The 19,435-nt window shown below is 46.0% G+C and overlaps 2 protein-coding genes across 4 annotated transcripts in view; one reads left to right on the top strand and one right to left on the bottom strand.

Moving 5' to 3' along the window:
• The first annotated feature begins 6,195 nt into the window (after nt 1–6,195).
• The window catches only part of SAXO1 (stabilizer of axonemal microtubules 1), a 33,714-nt gene continuing 20,474 nt past the window's right edge, over nt 6,196–19,435 (top strand). The window contains exons 1-2 of the mRNA XM_066605020.1: nt 6,196–6,290; nt 9,222–9,398. Of these exons, the coding sequence (XP_066461117.1) occupies nt 6,196–6,290; nt 9,222–9,398 (272 nt within the window). The remainder of the gene's footprint in view (nt 6,291–9,221; nt 9,399–19,435) is intronic.
• Nucleotides 14,244–19,381, bottom strand: LOC136628442 (lamina-associated polypeptide 2, isoforms alpha/zeta-like). Of its 3 annotated transcripts, XM_066604349.1 has the most exons (3): nt 17,364–19,381; nt 15,431–16,026; nt 14,244–14,734 (listed from the first exon to the last, which is right to left on the bottom strand). In XM_066604349.1, the coding sequence occupies exons 1-3, from the start codon at nt 18,418–18,420 to the stop codon at nt 14,438–14,440; spliced, it is 1,950 nt and encodes a 649-aa protein (XP_066460446.1). In that variant the 5' UTR covers nt 18,421–19,381; the 3' UTR covers nt 14,244–14,437. The 3 variants fall into 3 exon arrangements, with proteins under 3 accessions (XP_066460446.1, XP_066460445.1, XP_066460447.1); XM_066604348.1 differs by having other exon boundaries at nt 14,244–16,026; XM_066604350.1 differs by lacking the exon at nt 15,431–16,026 and having other exon boundaries at nt 14,647–14,734.

Consider the following 19,435-nt stretch of genomic DNA (forward strand, 5'->3'; position numbering starts at 1 on the left):
GACCAAGATCTGCTCTGCCAGTGAGTGCTGTCACTATAAGGGGATGTTTTTTCCTGTTACTAGGGCTTCTGCGGCTCTTATAGATGTCCTAGCTACAGTAGAAAAGTGTGAAATTAAGACATAGTGGAAAAATGACATAGATGTTAAAAAAAAAATAGTTACAAAAATAAATTATAAAAAAACTATGGAATAAACTAAAAATGTGTTAAAAAAACATTTTAAAAAATGACCCACCGTCGACGCCAATCTAAACCGTCGCAATATACTATAGAAATTATATTTCAAAACAGACTCGGGAACCCATTCCTGAACTTTATTCTAGTGTAAATATGCAAATTTTAAAAATAAACAATTATAAATTTTAAAAAATCTCATTGAGCTCAAGAACGAACAAGGAAGTAAATTTTCATATCCCCGCCCAATTTCAGAGTACTTGTGATTTTGATTCTGTATTATAACTAGCATACTCTGTCTGATTTAGTGTAATCCCTTCAAAGCCAAAGATTTTTCATTTTTTTAATTTTTGTTTTTGTTGTCTCTGACTTCTAAGAGCTGTAGCTATTTTACTTTTGTGTGATATAGCTGTATGAGGGCTTATTTTTTAAGAATTAGTTGTAATGGTACCATATAATGTACTTAAATGACTTAAGTGACATAAAATGGAAACCAGTATGATTTTGTATTACTGTCAGTGTCCATTCTCTTCATAGAATCATAGAATGGTAGAGTTGGAAGGGACCTCCAGCGTCATCGGGTTCAACCCTCTGCTCAATGCAGGATTCAATAAATCATTCCAGGCAGATGTCTGTTCAGCCTTTGTTTGAAGACTTACATTGAAGAAGAACTCATCACCTCCCGTGGCAACCTGTTCCACTCATTCATCACCCTCACTGTCTAATATCTAATCTGTGTCTCCTCTCTTTTAGTTTCATCCCATTGCTTCTAGTCTTTCCTTGTACAAATACATAGTATGTAAGGCCGAATGAAGACATTGTCCATCTAGTCCAGCCTGTCTATCCTACTGTGTTGATCCAGAGGAAGGCAAAAAACCCCAAGGCCAGAAGCCAATTAGCCCTTTTGGGGGAAAAATTCCTTCCCGACTCCCTGAGAATGAGAATAGGGCTGATCCCTCTGCTCTGTGACAGCCCTTCAGATATTTGTAGACGGCCATTAGGTCTCCTCTTAGCCTTATTTTTTGTGAGCTAAACATTCCCAGATCCTTTAATCGTTCCCCATAGGCAATTATATTGCTTTGTACTGTGAGAGAAACCATTGTATCTGTTGAACACCATTTTGTTTCCCTTCCATTTTCTAACTTACTTGACACACTATTCAGATATTTTTGTTCAGAAGATTGCGAGGCCTGAAGGAGAAAAAGGCTGCAATTGACCTTCACTCACACAAATATATAGTCAGACAGCTGACTAAATATGGACTTTGTCTTAGAAATATATTATCTGTTTTTACTTTATTTGATCTTCTATACATATATAAACCTTGACTAAATTTAGGAATACTTCTTGATTACCAATTAACAATCTCAGACAGCACATGACTAGACAGAAGAGGTTTGCCCAGAGACTGACGTCACTGCATGTGCTAAGTTTACTAGAGCTGAGCGAACGTACTCTGGCGAGCTTGATGCTCGTTCGAGTATTAGCATACTCGATGGTGCTAGTTACTCGAACGAGCATCAAATCGTGTTCGACCCCGCCCCAGCTTTTGGCTCCTCCCCGCTGTGACGTGCCTGTTCTGGCCCCTCCCCACTGCGACGCAGCGCGTGTCATTTGAAAATTTTTGGTCTGGCAGGAAGGGGGAGGGGGAGAGGGGAGCAAGAACCAAGAAGAAGAAAAAAAAAAAAGCTCAGGACCCTGCGTTCCACATACAAAAATGCTCGAGTGTCCCATTGTCAATGGGGTTCATTACTCGAGTAAAGCTCTCCAATTTTATGAGAAGCTCGACTCTAAAAACGCGACCCGAGCATTTGGGTGCTCGCTCATCTCTAAAGTTTATTAATCAGTAGAGTTGCGCGAACATACTCTGTCGAGCTTGATGCTCGTTCAAGCATTAGCGTACTCGATGGTACTCGTTACTCGAACGAGCATCAAATCGTGTTCGACCCCGCCCCAGCTTTTGGCTCCTCCCCGCCGCAACGCAGCACGCGTCATTTGAAAATGTTTGGTCTGGCAGGGAGAGGGAGAGCGAGAGCTCCGAGCGGAGTATGAAGAATGCAGCTGGATCGCTCTGTTCTTCATACTCAGCCTGTGTTCAGGGAGCGGGATACAGCTGAAATAATAGTATCAGCTGTATCCTGCTGTGAATTCCTGATCGGTGATCTTTCAGCATGCTGCTGAGCGATGGCTTAACGAAAGCTGCACAGTGTAAGTGCAGTTACACACAACAATTATCGCTCAACAGACGGCTTTTGAGCGAATTTTGAGCGATAATCATTGTCTAAATGGGCCTTAAGTCAGGTGACCTTTCAATGGATTTGTTTTGAAGGACTATAAATTCTTTGGCTGGTTAACCAAGTAAACAGAATCATTTGTGATCTACACAAATGCAGTGTGTGACCTGCGACTCTCCGAGCAGCTCGTACTAACCCTGATTTGGGACACAGAAATATACCTGAACCTGAACAAAACCTCCCTAGATATTGTAGATCCCTACGTAACTGATATGGTCCAGCTAGAAGATAAAGTGCCCTATTATTGACCCCACAGATTAAAGTAGTGAAAGTGACATTACAGCCTGTATCTGCCTCTCAGTTACACGCACTTTGCACATTCCAGATTTATTTTTGGTAACTTGTGACAGCTTCTACAGGGACTTTGAATCTCATCAGCTCAGCAGATAAAGATTTGGCCATTGTGTCATTTGGAGGAAGACCAAGTGGGAAAAAAAAGACTGCACTATGTATTTTTACCTGATACTGACTACAGAGAAACCAAAAAACCCTTAGCCCGTTGTCTTTTACCCATGTTACTGAAGATTTCTGTGACATATGTTTGAACATTTCAGAATGTTCCAACTTAAAAGCCAACTTTAGCCTCCAAATTGTAACATTACCGTCATGAATGCGAGTGTAAAGAAAGCTTTCTAGCTTTGTGGGAATTATAATCAACCTGCAAGAGGTTTCATATGAAAATACTGTGTGTAGTTGCAATCAAACACTCCACAAGTCGACCTTCCTCGGGGAACCGTTGCCTTTTTTTTGATATGTTGTTTGAGTTTATTTGAAATATGTTTTCCATCTCGGGCTCAGAGTGTTGCATTCCATCTACACTCACTGACAATGTGTTTTCATTTTTCTTCTTATTAGTCTCACCTATTGGAAGAGTGATAAGGGCTGATATGTTACATGTGTAGGTTTTCGACTTTCTATATTTTCTAGTGTTTTATTCAGTTTCATTGACACTTAGGTGGTCCAGAACTGACACTGTAATACCCTATATGTTTGGAAGAACAATAACATTCCGGAGTAAATCTAATATATTTGAGGAAATATAAGGTTGTTGAAATGCTTAGTTGTTTGTGGCATCTATCAATGTACTGATGCAGAGAAAGACTGCCTTCACATCTGCGTTGGAACCTCCTATTTAGAGGTTCTGTTGCAGATCAGGCACAAAATAACAGACTTTTTCGTCCGGTAAAATGCTGGGCAACTGAGTGGAAACCAAAGGGACCCCACTATAGTCAATGGGGTCTGTTTGGTTCCACCATAAAAATGATCCAGTCGGCCAAGAGATTCTCCTTTCCTACTCCTTAATGGAGCCGAAAAACGGAACCCCAGAGCGAAGGTGGGAAAGCAGCCAAAGATGTGGAGTGGTGATAATATCAGTATTCCAAAGCCAATAGCTGTAGAGCACGGTCTGATGTCAAAAAAGGGAGTCTGGTTATGACAACCGTTGCTACCGTCCCAGTGATGTACAGCAGAATTGCTTTATCTGAGGCACATTGACATGGGAACTAACACAAAGTAAAATTCTTGAGGTATTACTGGGGTTGTCCCATAAAAAAAAATATTGTTTATAGTTATATCCAGCCAATAATTCTGAACATTTTTTGTATTTACACTTAAGAAAAAATTGTCTCTATCCCAGATAATCCATGATTAATGTTGGAGTAGCACCACCTGCTGTTTCTATTCTGTGCCCACTTCGGCAATTGTTCCACCTGCTCAGTCTCGCTTCTCTCTGCTGTATTGAGTATATAGAGGTATCGCTGGTGTGGTGAGCGGCTGATTCCGAAGTTGCTGTATCTTCTCTGATGTCCATATCTCTCTGCTCCACCGAGTATGTGGAGGGATCACTAGTGTGGTGAGTGGCTGCTTCTGAAGTTGCTGTGTCTTCTCTGATGTCCATATCTCTCTGCTCCACTGAGTATGTGGAGGGATCACTGATGTGGTGAGAGTCTGCTTCTGAAGTTGTTGTGCCTTCTCTGATGTCCATATCTTTCTGCTCAATTCAGTATGTGGAGGGATCACTGGTGTGATGAGCCGCTGCTTCTGAAGTTGCTGTGATGAGCCGCTGCTTCTGAAGTTGCTGTGTCTTCTCTGATGTCCATATCTCTCTGCTCCACTGAGTATGTGGAGGGATCACTGGTGTGGTGAGTGGCTACTCCTGAAGTTACTGAGTCTTCTCTGATGTTCATATCTCTACTCCACTGAGTATGTGGAGGGATCGCTGGTGTGATGAGCCGCTGCTTCTTAAAGGGGTTGTCTCGCGCCGAAACAGGTTTTTTTTTTTTTCAATAGGCCCCCCGTTCGGCGCGAGACAAACCCAAGGGATGGGTTAAAAAAAAAAAATATATATATATATATATATATATATATATATAATTACTTACCTGAATCCCCGCTCTGCGACTTCTTTCTTCCTTCTCCAAGATGGCCGCCAGGATCTTCACCCACGATGCACCGCGGGTCTTCTCCCATGGTGCACCGTGGGCTCTGTGCAGTCCATTGCTGATTCCAGCCTCCTGATTGGCTGGAATCGGCACACGTGATGGGGCGGAGCTACGATGACGACGCGGGACCAGCTCTCCGGCACGAGCGGCCCCATTCACCAGGCAGAAGACCGGACTGCGCAAGCGCGTCTAAAAACGCCAGAAGACAGCGAATTTAGACGGATCCATGGCGACGGGGACGCTAGCAACAGAGCAGGTAAGTGAATAACTTCTGTATGGCTCATAATTAATGCACGATGTATATTACAAAGTGCATTAATATGGCCATACAGAAGTGTATGACCCCACTTGCTGCCGTGAGACAACCCCTTTAAGTTGCTGTATCTTCTCTGATGTCCATATCTCTCTGCTCCACTGAGTATGTGGAGGGATCACTGGTGTGGTGAGCGGCTGCTTCTGAAGTTGCTGTATCTTCTCTAATTTCCATATCTCTCTACTTCACTACGTATGTGGAGGGATCGCTGTTGTGGTAAACAGCTGCTTCTGAAGTTGCTGTATCTTCCCTGATGTCCATATCTCTCTTCTCCACTAAGTATGTGGAGGGATCGCTGGTGCGGTGAGCGTCTGCTTCTGAGGTTGCTGTATTTTCTCTGATGTCCAAATCTCTCTGCTCCACTGAGTATGTGGAGGATCGCTGGTGCGGTGAGCGGCTGTTTCTGAAGTTGCTGTGTCTTCTCTGATATCCATATCTCACTGCTCCACTGGGTATGTGGAGGGATCACTGGAGTGATGATCGTCTGTTCCTGAAGTTGCTGTATCTTCTCTGATGTCCATATCTCTCTGCTCCACTGAGTATGTGGAGGGATCCCTGGCGTGGTGAGCGGCTGCTTCTGAAGTTGCTGCATCTTGTGTGATGTTCATATCTCTCTGCTCCACTGAATATGTGGAGGGATCACTGATGTGGTGAGCGGCTGTTTCTGAAGTTGCTGTATCTTCTCTGATGCTCATATCTCACTGCTTCACTGAGTATGTGGAGGGATCGCTGGTGTGGTGAGCTGCTACTTCTGATGATGTTGTATATTCTCTAATGTTCATATCTCACTGCTCCACTGAGTATGTGGAGGGATCACTGGTGTGGTGAGCGGCTGCTTCTGAAGTTGCAGCGTCTTCTCTGATGTCCATATCTCACTTCTCCACTGAGTATGTGGAGGGATCACAGGTGTGTTGAGAGGCTGGTTCTGAGGTTGCTGCATCTTCTCTGATGACAGAAGAGATGATGAGAAAGTGATGAGTGAGACCGCCTACTGCAGAGATGCAACTCTGAGTATGTGCAACCAGGATGGAAAGTTTACTGAGGTGGACGGAACACAGAAAGAAAAATTGTACAGAAACCTTGAACATAAAATTTGCAACTTTGTTTTCTGTTTAGCGATTAGTAGTCTATGGTTCCTGCCTGGTTCCATCCGGACACCATTTTTGACCAACCAAATGATGTCCTGGGATGGAAACCCGAATGGGGTTCTTGGCGCAAGATGAATGTAGCATAAAAGAGAACACTGGTCATTGCATACTGTGAAGTATCATCAAGTATCAAGTAGAGTATCTATAGGGTGTGCAAAGGGTGCGGTTGCATCAGGGTCCTAGAGCCTTAGGGGTCCATAAGGTTTTTCTTCCTCATATGAGGAAACCAGTACATATGAGGAGCTTAGCTATTCATAGCACTGGCTATAATTGGCTGAGCGCTCAGCCAATCAGCACTGCCCTTTCAGGAGGCAGGGATTTTTAAATCCTCGCCTGCTGAAAGTGCTGGACAGCAGTGTCGGGGAGCCAGCTGGAGGACGCGTCTGAGCAGCAGAGAGGTGAGTAAATTTTTTTTTCTTTTATTACCAGTTAATGATGATTTTCAGGGAAGGGCTTATATTTCAAGCCCTTCCCCGAAAATCATACTGCGGGGTTTGCCACAAACCACGGCTTTCAATGGGACCGGCAGCAGCGCCGATCCCATTGAAAGCAATGGGATAGCATGCTGCACTTGCTGCCACAGTTGTTGCAGAAGTCTGTGGTATTCTCCCTATCTTTTCAATGGGGCTTGCGCTGCTGCCGCTGGCCCCATTGAGAACACTGGCGATATCCTGGCGTCATCCCAGTGTTTTTCCTCACGCTGCGAGGCGAGTGGTTTCACTTGCTCTCGCACTGCAAGAGAGAATAATAACGCCAGTGTGTGTGCACCCTAAAAAGCAAACCACGATTATCACTCAAAAATCGCTAAAAAGATTTTTTGAGCGGTAATTGTTGTCTAAACCAGGCTTAACACTACAATCATTGTACATTTTATATGGCTCTTCGGGGTTCCCAGTCTTGTTTTTCTCAACCTGTGTAGTTGCACTTAGTGGACTTATAGTATTTCTGCATCAAGTTCATTTCATGTTCAGTGTTCCTTCTGGATTCCCTCACGGAGATGTGGAGAGGTCTCTGGCTGTGACTTTAGCACCCAAGAAGAATGTCATTCGTTTATAAATATTTATATGGCCTGAAGGAATAATTCATGCAATCTCTCAGAAAACATGACTTTCTTTTGATTCTCTGTTGTACGTCTTACAAGGACCCCGCCCCGACGCCTCGCGAAGAGAGAAAACATTCACAGTTCTACGACGTCACGTGAATAATCTCGTTCTATCATAACTCTTGTTTGTTTCTTTCCCCAATACTGGGATATTTATTTGTATATGAAGCTCGGATTGAATACTTTTTGTCGTCTGTAATGGTTTATTGTGTTATCTTTACAAATGTTTTCTTGAAATGTCTTCCCCTTTATCTTTATTCATCAGCACTCACATTTCCAAATGGCTACATGTGGACACCCAAGTAGAAGAATGTATGATTATGTCAAGCTAACATCATCTGAATGTGGCACATATTTGGCACACATCAGGAAAATATATGGGGCATTTTTAGTATTCAAACACATTTTTTTTAAGTCCTCATGTATACAATGTGTTTGTGAAGCATAGCCCTTATTAGGGACCTTTCACAGGCGACCTGCGGATTTTGGTGTAGAATTGAAAATGACTTAAAACATCCCGGCAATTCCGCATCAAAATCCAGTTAGACCTGTGGATTTTAGTGTGGAATTCCGCATCTGCATCCTCTGGCGTACTTATATCCCGTGTGAAAGGTCATACCTTTTTATAATCCTGTACAACCTCATTTACTTATATGGTCACTGCACTTCTGTTCATATGAGTGTCGTTGTGATAACTAGAAAAACTGCAAATCTCTTTATTTGCCTAAAGTTACTTTTTTGTGCTGAAAAATCCCTCTAAAGTACTGCCCACTAGGGGGTCTCATTTTCTTCTAATTTGCTGCCCAGTGCCTGCTGCCAAGTGAAGTCTATTTCTAGTAGTAGATTACAAAAACTGAAGGTGGGTATTGTCTCATGCTGCCCATGGAAGTCTATGGGGAGGAGAAGGGGGAGGGAGACAGGAGCAGAGATTTGCATAGAGGTGCTGCTGCAGCTACTAATGAGTGATTTATTGTGTTACAGCTACTAGAATTACATCTACAATGCTCAGTACTGCTGCATGCTGTCCTACATAAAGCTCTTATTTCTCGCTGTGTTAGGCCGCTTGCAGACGCCCGGGTCGGATCCTGCTGCAAGAACTCTCACAGCGGGATCCGACCCGCGCCCCTGCAGTGCAGTGCGGCTCCCCTTCTTTCGCATCTGCTCTATTCTTGTATGAGACTTGCAAGAAAACTGAATATGTTCTGGTTTTTCCATTTTGCAGTATTGCTGTGAGGGAAAAATCACCCATGTAAATACACCTATTGCAAAGAATGGATTGTATTTTCTTTTGCCTAAATGCACCCTTACAGACCATTAAAGAAACAGAATCTGCTGTTTTCTCCATGTGCAGTATATGGAAGACATCTTAGGAGTAGTCTCCACCCACAAGCTCAGTGAAGACTGAAAATTAGATATACAGTCTGGAGAGGAGAAAATTGGTGAAAAATGCTATAAAACAGTCCAGTTATGATCAGAAAGACTGGTTCTAATGTGCACACAGGACAGCTTATTCTGAAAAGTTATCTGAAAGTGCCGTACACTTTATGATTTGCATAGAAATCTGAGGAGGCCTGGTTGTGTCACAGCTGATCTCTGTTACATTGTTCGTTGGCTCTAATAGAAAACATACCTCTCTGTGCTATATAGAGAAGATGGGAACAGTTCAATTAAGGACTGGAACATAAAATATGCTCTCTCGTTCAGCTCAATAAAATCACATTTAACTATGTTTTTTCCTTCTTTTGAACAGACGCCACCGTTGTCCACACCGGGCCTCCGGAATATATGAAAAGCTTGAAAAGTCTAACGTGATATCTGAGTACACAGATAAATACCCTGCACACAAGTATAGGCCAGTGGTCTCCTACAAACCAAAAGAGGCCTACCAAAAATCTCCTGTGGAACTGGAGTCCATGTCCACTTCCAGGTGAGATGTAACTAGTTGTTTGCTGCAGCACTGCTTTTGCCCCATTAGGATAGACATGCTGACTTGTTAAGATTGTTTGTGTTTTGAACATATTTGGCGACACATATACATATATGCATAATTAAGAGAAATTTAAATATCACTTGGGCTGCATAGTTGTAAGTATGTTTTGTAGCAGCTGCCATAATATCACGCATACACGTTAGTTAATGGTTGCACCCATCTATGAGGCAAAGAGAAGCGCTGGTGTTATTTTATGTCTCAATTCTAAAAAATTACAATAACATTGTTCTATATATTTATTCATTATTTTTAGGGTTCTTTCACAGGAGCGTAGCGATTTTCGGTCGACTGTCACAGCCACAGCGCAACTGAAAATCGCGTAAACGGGTGCACAAATCTGCCATTTGTGTGCCTGTTTAGACGGCCCAGGTCCGGCACATATACACTGAGCTCTGTGTGCCGTCGGGCGGGGAGACAGTTTAGCTCTGTTAAACTGCCTTCCCCCTTTCCGCCCCCTTGCCGACTCTCGGGAAGGGGACGGGAGCTAGTGTGCTAAGCTCCCACCTCCTCCTATTGCTGCCAGCCAACAAGGCCAGAGAGGGGGTGGAAGCTTAGCAAACTAGCTCCGGTCCTGCCTTCTCCCATTGCAAACAGCTGGCAAGGGGCGGAGGGAAGGGGGTGTGAGTTTAGCAGACACGCTGCTAAACTCCCTCCCACCTCCCTTCTCCGGCAGCTACCATAGGAGTCTATGGAAGCCACTGCCGTATTCCAGCCAGGAAGATAGTTCCTGAACTATCTTTTGTAGCCGATGTAAAAGTGCCTGGGCCGAAATGCGCTCCTATCTTTGCCGTCTGGGAGCTTTTACACCACGGGAATACGCCCATCTGAACTGATGGATTGTTAACCAATGCATCAGATGGGCAGCGTATATTGGCCGGGCATGAGTGTGCGGCCAATATTTGCTCGTGTGAATAAAGCCTTACTGTGAGCGAAGGGAGTTTTCTCCCAACAGTTGATGACACATAGGGGTGTTAGTCTAAACTGAATGTGCTACATAAATAAGTGTTTGCACTTTAGAGCTGTCAAATAGACCAGTTTTATATTAACTTGCATGAGGGGTGAACTGAGTACCCTTATCTGCAGCTGATAGACTGCCATCTGTCAATTATGAAAAAAAAAAAAGTTTCTTGTTTCCTAAAAGTGTGTTTAGATTGAACTATTTTTGAATAATAATCGCTCCAACGAGCGAAAGTGAATGATGATTGTTTAGTCCAAACTGGAGCCAACGACTGAATGAGAATAGTTTGTCTCTCATTCCATTTCAGCCGCCATAGAAATCATCATTGGCTCGTTCACGTCATTGCATTTCAACACTTCTCGTTCAGTGCGCCATCTTCCTTATTTGCATATATTTCCCAGAGGAGCATGCATGGCCTTATAAGTCTCCTCACTCACCTTTTAGGTGCTCTCCCTAAGGAGAGACAATACCCCTCCCGACTCACATGGAAAAGTGAAACACTGAAGAAGAAGTGATTGATTCTCAACGATGAATCTGCCTGTCTAAACAGGCTGCACGAACGCGAACGAGCCGGTGATGATGATGATGCAGCTTGCTCACTCATGCAAATGAGTCTCGTTCAGAATCATTAAGTGTAAAAGCAGCGTTAAATGGGTTACATCTGTTGTCAAGAGTCTACTAAGATATTTGTACCTTGTGCAAGTGTTATATGAGGTACCAGACTGTTGTGCTGCGAGTCTGTGAATGGGGTAGCAAAAGTAGAGTAGCTTGTTTTTCTACCATGAGGCTGGAAAGATCGGAGGCTTTGGAAAGTGGTGGTGACCGGTGACAGGAGATTGTGATAGGAGCTGAAGAAACCACCTATAGAGATTGGCTGAAACCTGACAGGGAAGCAATATGACTGCTTTGCCCAGCAAGACCTAGGGTTCAGCTCATTTAGTGGATGGTGACATAGCAAATGACAATATATGTTTTGGGAGCTGATAGAGTGGTGCCAGGTAGAAGGTAAACCTGCTGGTGTTCTGTGTGGCTTGCAGCTTAGATAATGAATGCTGGGGTGTAACTTCCACCTGTGTGGATAGTTCTGGAAAGTTCTTTGGGGCTGTGGTCATAGTAAGTCGAATACAGCAACTAGTTGGGAGCAAGCTGTGCTGTACTCAAACTAGGGGAGGTTCTATATAGCCTTCAATCCCAATTAGGAACTAACACCTGTCCTTCTAAACTGCTGTGCTATTTTCAATGTAAGCCTAAGACATGGCCTGCTGATGCAGTCTTAAACTATACTAGACTGGGTGAAGTAGATAGTGGGTAGGGTGGAGCTCTTGAGAAAGTCAAGAACCTGGTGTGACAAATGCCCTACTGTAGGAGTATGTAAAGGACATGAAGTGTTGTCTGAGTTGTCCCAAGGCGAGACTACCTCCTCCCTGTAACTGAAGAGGAGTGTGTGACTGAATCCTTGAAACTCAAGGAATGGTGACCAGAAGAATCGACTCCTTGAAACATAGAGAACTGTTACCAGAAGATGGATGCTTGACAGCAAGGCTTGGTAAAGAGTGATAGATTGTTCACCGGAAAAGTGGCAAGTATTTAAAACTTGATGTGAGACTGCAGATACTAACAGATGTGGGGACCTCTCAAGCAGGTAAATTAGGAGACTGAGCAAACATTGAGGTAAATAGTAATTATAAGTGTTGAGAGAATCGAACCAGAAGAACCCTGTTTTGGGTCAAACTTTGCTAAAAGCTTGGTTCATATTTGCGCCAAACCGAACTTTTGGCAAAGTTCTACCCAAAGTAGGGTTCTTTTGGTTCAGTTTTCTAAACACTAGTCTGAACTCTGATGTATAACACTGTCTATGAGCCATAAAAGCCTTGTACAATACTCTCATAGTGTTATGCATGGCTTTTATGGCTCTTAAATAGAGATGAGCGAGCACGCTTGGATAAAGCAGTTACTCGAGCGAGCATTGCTCTTCTCGAGTAACTGCCTACTGGTCCGAGCAGGCTCGGGGGGGGGGGGGGGGTGTTAGCAGGGGGTAGAGAGAGAGAGCTCTCTCACTCTCCTCCCAGACCCCCCCCCCCCCCCCGAGCCTCGCTCGAGTAACTGCTTTATCCGCGCGTGCTCACGCATCTCTACTCTTGAACAGTGTTACACACCAGTTCTAGGGGTTCTGGTGAACTTACGGTTCGACTTAAAATGATTTGGACTGAGCCAGACTTTTGGCAAAAGTTCGGCTAACCAGCTTGAATCGAACATTTCAAAAGTTCACTCATCACTAGTAATAATCTTTATTTTGCAGCTGAATTAATGGTACAGTCTCTTTAACTTGAAACAGTGTTTCAGAACATTGCAACACAGTTTTAGTACTTGGCAACGCTGACTCTAGAAGACTGGCACAGTATTGTCTTGTCAACCCTTGTGAGATCAAGTTACAGTCTCTTTAAATACTCACCAGGTCTGATGTGGCTCCAAGGGCACATCTGCAGTTTACAATGTTATGCGCTTGCAGTCTATGGTGGATTTACACTCTCTCACAGCAATACAGTGGTTTCTGACCAGAGCTCCATCAGCTTCGGTGATCTGATTGACTGGGCATTCTCTGCACCGATCAGAGGGTTCCAATGCTTTCTTGTACCCAACCTCTTCCACAACCGGCTTCTCGAGTTTCTCTCCTGGCTCACAACTTGGGCCACACCCAAACCTGCACTTACTGCTCATACTTGCTTGTGTACTTCACCACTGCAGTCAGTGCACTCCAACTTGCGTGCTATACGCCCACCTCTTGGTCCAAACACAGAAACCAATGAGATGCACCTTATCATTCATCCATAGGCGCACATATCCTACTCAGCATAGTAGCCAGTTATGCAAGCCTTTAGAATGGCCACTATGACTGGGCTCAAGACCAGTCACACAATTGCTATAGCATTTATCACGATAAACATCAGCATTCTGTCATCTCTTTAACTAAACACTAGCAATTTCAACATTTACCTGACTATAGCTGGTTAACATTTTCATACCGCTTAGGCCTCGCTCACACAGGGCGTTTTATACAGCGTTTAGCGCTGCCTTTTCAGCCCAGCGCTAAACGCTGTACAACACTCCCATTCATTTCAATGGGGCTGCTCACACAGGGCTGAAAACGCTGTGTCTTCCCACGCTGCGCTTTGACAGCGATGCATTTTCTATTTTGGGGCGTTTTCAGCCCTGCGTCGCCCATTGAAATGAATGGGCAGCGGTTTTAGCACTGCTGAAAACGCGGCAACACTTGATGCCGCATTTTGGGCAGCGTTAACCGCTCGCCGATTTTCGGGGTGAGGGCTTGCAATAGAAGCCCTACCCCAAAAATCAGTCCCAGCTAGGCTTGAGGAAAAAAAGAAAGTAATACTCACCTAGCCGCTGCGGTCCGGGTCACGGACGCTGGTCTCTGCCGCTGAGCCGGGCTTCCCCTGCATTCACAAGTCTATTGCCGTAGGCCAGGTTTGAGAACCCCGCCTCTGGCAATAGAGTGCAGCGGCTAGGTGAGTATTACTTTTTTTTTTCTTTTCAGCATCCTTGGCTGCATTTTCAGCCGAGCTGAAAACGCAGCCAAAACGCTGGCATTAAGTATGCCAACGCTGCTAAAACGGGGCGGAATCTGCAGTAACGCAGCGTTGAAAGACACGGATTACTTACCGGTAGTCCCTTTTCCAGGAGTCATCACGACGGCCCCATTACATATGGAGGTTGCCCTCTGACCCAGGTAGGGACAGGAAGAGTTTAAAAGCACCTCCCTTTCCACCCGTGCTTCAGTGACTTATAAATCATTACGGTGGACAATGTTTACTAAACCAAATTTTACCTTTATTCGGTCATATTTACATTTAAAGAACATAAATTATTCTTAAAGGGGAGGGAACTATGGGCCGTCGTGATGACTCCTGGAAAAGGGACTACCGGTAAGTAATCCGTGTCTTTCCAGAGCGTCATCCCGACGGCCCCATTACATATGGAGTATACCAAATTATACGTGGCCCTAGGGTGGGACCACTGCCTGAAGGACTTTACGTCCGTAACTCAGGTCTTTGTCCGACTGGACGTTAACCCTGTAATGTCGGGTAAATGTATGTATACTCGACCAGGTCGCCGCCTTGCAGATCTGCTCGGCAGACGCCTGGCCTTTTTCTGCCCAAGAGGAGGAAAGAGAGCGAGTGGAGTGAGCTCTAATTTTTCCCGGAGGGTCGAGACCCCTGGCTTTATATGCCTCTTGGATGGCGGTCTTGATCCACCTCGCGATGGTGCTCTTAGTTGCCGTCTTTCCTTTTGCCAGCCCCTGAAATTGAATGAAGAGGTTATTATTTTTACGGAAAGAGCGGGTGGCCTCTAGGTACGCTAGAACAGCTCTCCTAACGTCTAGGTTATGAAATTCTCTCTCTTTCTCGTTACGGGGATTTTGACAGAAGGAGGGCAGAGTGATCGTCTGCTCCCTATGAAATTTTGACACTACCTTCGGAAGGAAGGCTGGGTCTAGTTTGAAGGTAATCCTGTCGTCTTGTATTACCATGTATGGTTCAATACAATGTAATGCTTGCAATTCCCCTATTCTCCGAGCCGATGTTATGGCAACTAAAAGGGTAACTTTTAGTGTGAGCATCCTCAAGGGGAGTTGTGAGAGGGGTTCGAAGGGGGATTGGCAAAAGCTAGTTAAGACTATATTTAGGTCCCAGGTAGGAAAGGTTTCTCTAACAAAGGGTCGAAGCCGTTCTGCCCCTTTGAGAAACCTACGCACCCAGCGGTGTTCTGCCAAGGGAAAATCTAGATAGGACCCTAGTGCTGCTGTATGGACTTTAAGGGTTCTAGGACTAAGGCCTTTTTCTAGGCCTGCCTGCAAAAATTCCAGGATTACGGGAATGTCAATTCCTGGGATTTTCCCTGGCTCTATTTTACAGAACTCTGTGAATTTTTTCCATATCCTATCGTAGATAGCTATCGTGATAGGTTTACGGCTTTTTGTTAGGGTAGTAATTACATTATGGGAGAGTCCCTTCCCACGCAGTATCATGCTTTCAGCATCCATGCTGCTAGCTTCAATTTCTCGACCCCTGGGTATGTTAGTGGGCCCTGGAGGAGAAGATCTTCTACGGCTGGTAGTAGGAATGGACCCCGGATCGCCAAGGCTTTTAGCAGGGGATACCAGGGCCTTTTGTCCCACATAGGGGCAACTAGTATGACTGACGCCCGGCTGGTTTGGATTTTCCTGAGGGTGCGGGGGATCAGTGGGAAGGGAGGAAAGGCGTAGGCTAGGTCCATGTCCCAGCTTTGGGACAGGGCGTCTACCCCGCGTGGATTGTCTCTGGGGTTCAGCGAGTAAAAGTCCTGGCACTTTGAATTTCTCTTCGTGGCGAACAGGTCTATCTGCGGTTCTCCCCACTGGCAGATTAGTTGGTCGAAGACTCGCTGATTCAGTCCCCATTCTCCTGGATGGATGCTCTGTCTGCTCAGGAAGTCGGCAGCGACGTTTGTGGACCCTTTTAAGTGGATCGCTGAGAGGGACAGCACGTTGGATTCCGCCCAGCGGAGTATCTCTGTTGCCAGTCGTTGCAGGTGCGGGTGTCGCGTTCCCCCCTGGTGACGAACAAATGACAGAGCTGTCATATTATCGGTTAGGATTTTGACATGCCTTCCTTTTATAAGGGGTTCTGCCGCCTGAAGGGCTTCCCAGATTGCCCTTAGTTCTCTGAAATTGGATGAGCGTTTAGCTACTTGGGGGTCCCAAATCCCCTGTAGATTTTGGTCGGCTACTTGGGCTCCCCATCCCGTTTTGCTGGCATCTGTTGTGATGGGTACGGTAGATTCTTGTGACCAAGAGGTACCTTTGCTTAGGTTCCTCTGTGAGGTCCACCAGCGTAGGGACTCTTTGACTCGGACGGACAGGCTCACCTTCTTATCCAGGGATGTCTGCCGTTTGTCCCAGTTGGCAAGGATAAATCCTTGTAATTGCCGGGTATGGGCTTGTGCCCATGGGACTATCTGAATGCAAGCCGTCAGGATGCCCAGCACCTTCATTGTTTCTCTAATGGAAACCGCCGTAGTCTGACAGAAGGATTTTACTCTTTGGGTGAGGTCTTCCTTCCTAGATGATGGAAGCCGGGATTCCTGGATGTGGGAGTCTAGTAATACTCCCAGGTACACCTTTTGTGTACCAGGGTTCAAGTCGGACTTCTGCTTGTTAACTATCCACCCTAAACTGTTTAGGGTGGATAAGACCATGGATAGGTCTATACGCATGGTCTTTTCCGTCCTTGACACCAACAAAAAGTCATCCAGATACGGAAATATGCGGATCTGATTCCGCCTGAAGTAGGCTACCATCTCTATTACGATTTTCGTGAATACCCGAGGGGCGGTGGAGATTCCGAATGGAAGGGCCGTGAATTGGTAATGTTGGATCTTGTCTCCCTCCCGCAGAGCAAACCTCAGGTACTTGTGATGGGCTGCCGTTATTGGGACATGGTAATATGCATCTTTAAGATCTATGGTGCACATTACACTATCTCGATCTATTAGTGGGACGATGGATCTTACTGTTTCCATCTTGAATTTTTTGTACGAGATAAATTTATTTAGGGCTTTAAGATTAAATATAGTCCTAATGGAACCATTCGGTTTTTTTATTAGAAATAGGGGGGAATAGAATCCCTCACCCCTTTCGTGATCGGGGACTTGCGCAATGACCCCTAGGTCCTTAAGTTCCTGAACGCCTTTTATGAGGTTCCCTTGTTCCTGTAGGGACCCCGGGGAGGTTATAAGGAATCTCCTAGGGGGTAGCGAGTGGAATTCAATTTGGTACCCTACTTCGATTATTCGGAGTACCCAGGGGTTAGACGTTACCCCTTGCCACTGGCTTAGATAGCCCGCTAATCTACCCCCTGTTTGTTCAGGGGAGGGTTGGACTTCCTTACCCCGACCTCCCTTGGGGTACGACCATCTTCCAGTCTTCCCTTTCCCTTTAACTTCGGGAGGAGGCTGGCGCGTCCTCTTCGGGAAGGATGGTTTCCTGAAAGGTTGTCTGTCAGGCAGGGTTTTACTCTTGTCGCCGACTTTTTCCAGGATTTTGTCCAGGACGGGCCCAAACATATATTCCCCTTGGAAGGGGATGGCGCAGAGCTTATTTTTGGATGTAATGTCTGCGGCCCAAGTCTTCAGCCATAGTGCCCTTCTCGCTGAGTTGCTGAGGACTCCGGTTTTTGCCCCGTATCTTACCGTCTCCGCTGATGCGTCAGCCAGGAAGGCGGTAGCCATTTTTAAGAGGGGGAGACAGCTGGCCAACTCCTCTCTGGGGGCCCGATCCTTTATGGAGGCTTCTAGCCTGTTTAGCCAGAGCGTCATGGATCTAGCCACTGAGGTTGAGGCTATGTTAGCCTCGATGGTGAGGGATGTTGCCTCCCAGGCTTTCTTCATTAATCCGTCGATTTTTTTATCCATCGGATCGGATAGCTGGGAGGTGTCCTCGAAGGGCAAGAGGGTCTTCTTGGCCACTTTTGCGATCTGGATGTCCACCTTGGGGGTTTCCCTGTACAGGCGGACGTCCTCGGTAGCGAATGCGAGCCGGTTTCGGATCTCTTTTGGAACAGTGATCCTTTTTTCCGGTTCCTGCCATTCATCTGTGATCACTTGTTGCAGCGTCTGGTTGACTGGGAACATGATCTTTCTTCTAGATCGGAGGCCGCCAAACATCTCATCCTGGATTGTTCTCGGCGGGTTATCTTCCTCAATTTGCATTGTTTCCCTCACCGCCTTGATGAGGTGCGCAATGTCGCTTGATGAGAAGTAATATTTCTTCTCGTCTTCTATGGGAACCGGTGGGTCCTCTAATTCCCCTTCGGATAGGAGCTCCAGCGATTCACCGGAGATCGAACTCGCCGACTCGGTCTGTCTAGGTCTTTTAGGGACCCGTGACGGACCTGGCTGGGCCTGGGGAAGGGACGCCATGGAAGCCTGCAGCTCTTCCCTTATCATGCAGCGGATATCGGATTTGAATGCTGCTTTCTCCTCTGCGAGAATTTTCCCCGTGCATCTGTGAAGGCAGAGCAATTCACTGTTATAGCAGTGCAAGCGTTGGATTCAGGAGCATTACTTGCGGTAATACACTCACTCCTCGCATAGGGGTTTTTTATAGCTCTCCTCGAGCCTTTTGTTGCAGAGGACGCATTTTTTCGATTTTTTTCCTCGGGTCCATTTTCTTTGGACCCTCCTTATCCATCTACCCATGAAAGTGGGGGAGAGGGGAGACAAGAAAGGGAACATATATGCATCCGCTGTACAAGTGACCATTTGCGCATGTTTTGGCGTATAGCCTACTTACAGTTGGTAGGGTGTCAATCTCTCCCTCACGTGCTGAGCTGTCGCGGGTAGACATACTCACATACACTTGTCTGGCAGTCAGCAGGAACCTCCATGGAGTTTAGCCTGCTTTTATGGGGAGGATTTTCGAATTTGGCGCCATTTCCGGGTTTTCGCCGGTAGCCACGCCCCCTACGTTGTGCGCGTGACGTCACCACGCCGGATGACGTCACCGCTATGCGCCCGAGGTCCAGGGAGGCCGCCGCTGCCGTTCCCCTGCCAGGAGGAACTATCCCATCACAGCAGCGGCGGCCCGAACATGCGATCCGCGCGAGGGAGACCAGCGCTACTAGGCGACTGACGGCTCCGTCGGCGGCGCAGGTCGGGGATGCAGGGACTCTTGAGTGTGCGGCCCCGACCTCTACCCCTCCAGGGGGGCCGCACAGCGTGCGGTAAGTATTTCTTTGCGGTAAGTCTTCTTGCCTCCGCAGCTTCCTATCTCCTGCAGCTCTGGAGCTGCTCCTCTGTCCCACCGTAGGGACAGGAAGACACTGAAGCACGGGTGGAAAGGGAGGTGCTTTTAAACTCTTCCTGTCCCTACCTGGGTCAGAGGGCAACCTCCATATGTAATGGGGCCGTCGGGATGACGCTCTGGAAAAACCTATTTCTGCAAACGCCCTGTGTGAGGGAG

The sequence above is a fragment of the Eleutherodactylus coqui genome, chromosome 5, assembly GCF_035609145.1.
Source record: "Eleutherodactylus coqui strain aEleCoq1 chromosome 5, aEleCoq1.hap1, whole genome shotgun sequence".
In the NCBI taxonomy this organism is placed as follows: Eukaryota; Metazoa; Chordata; class Amphibia; order Anura; family Eleutherodactylidae; genus Eleutherodactylus; species Eleutherodactylus coqui.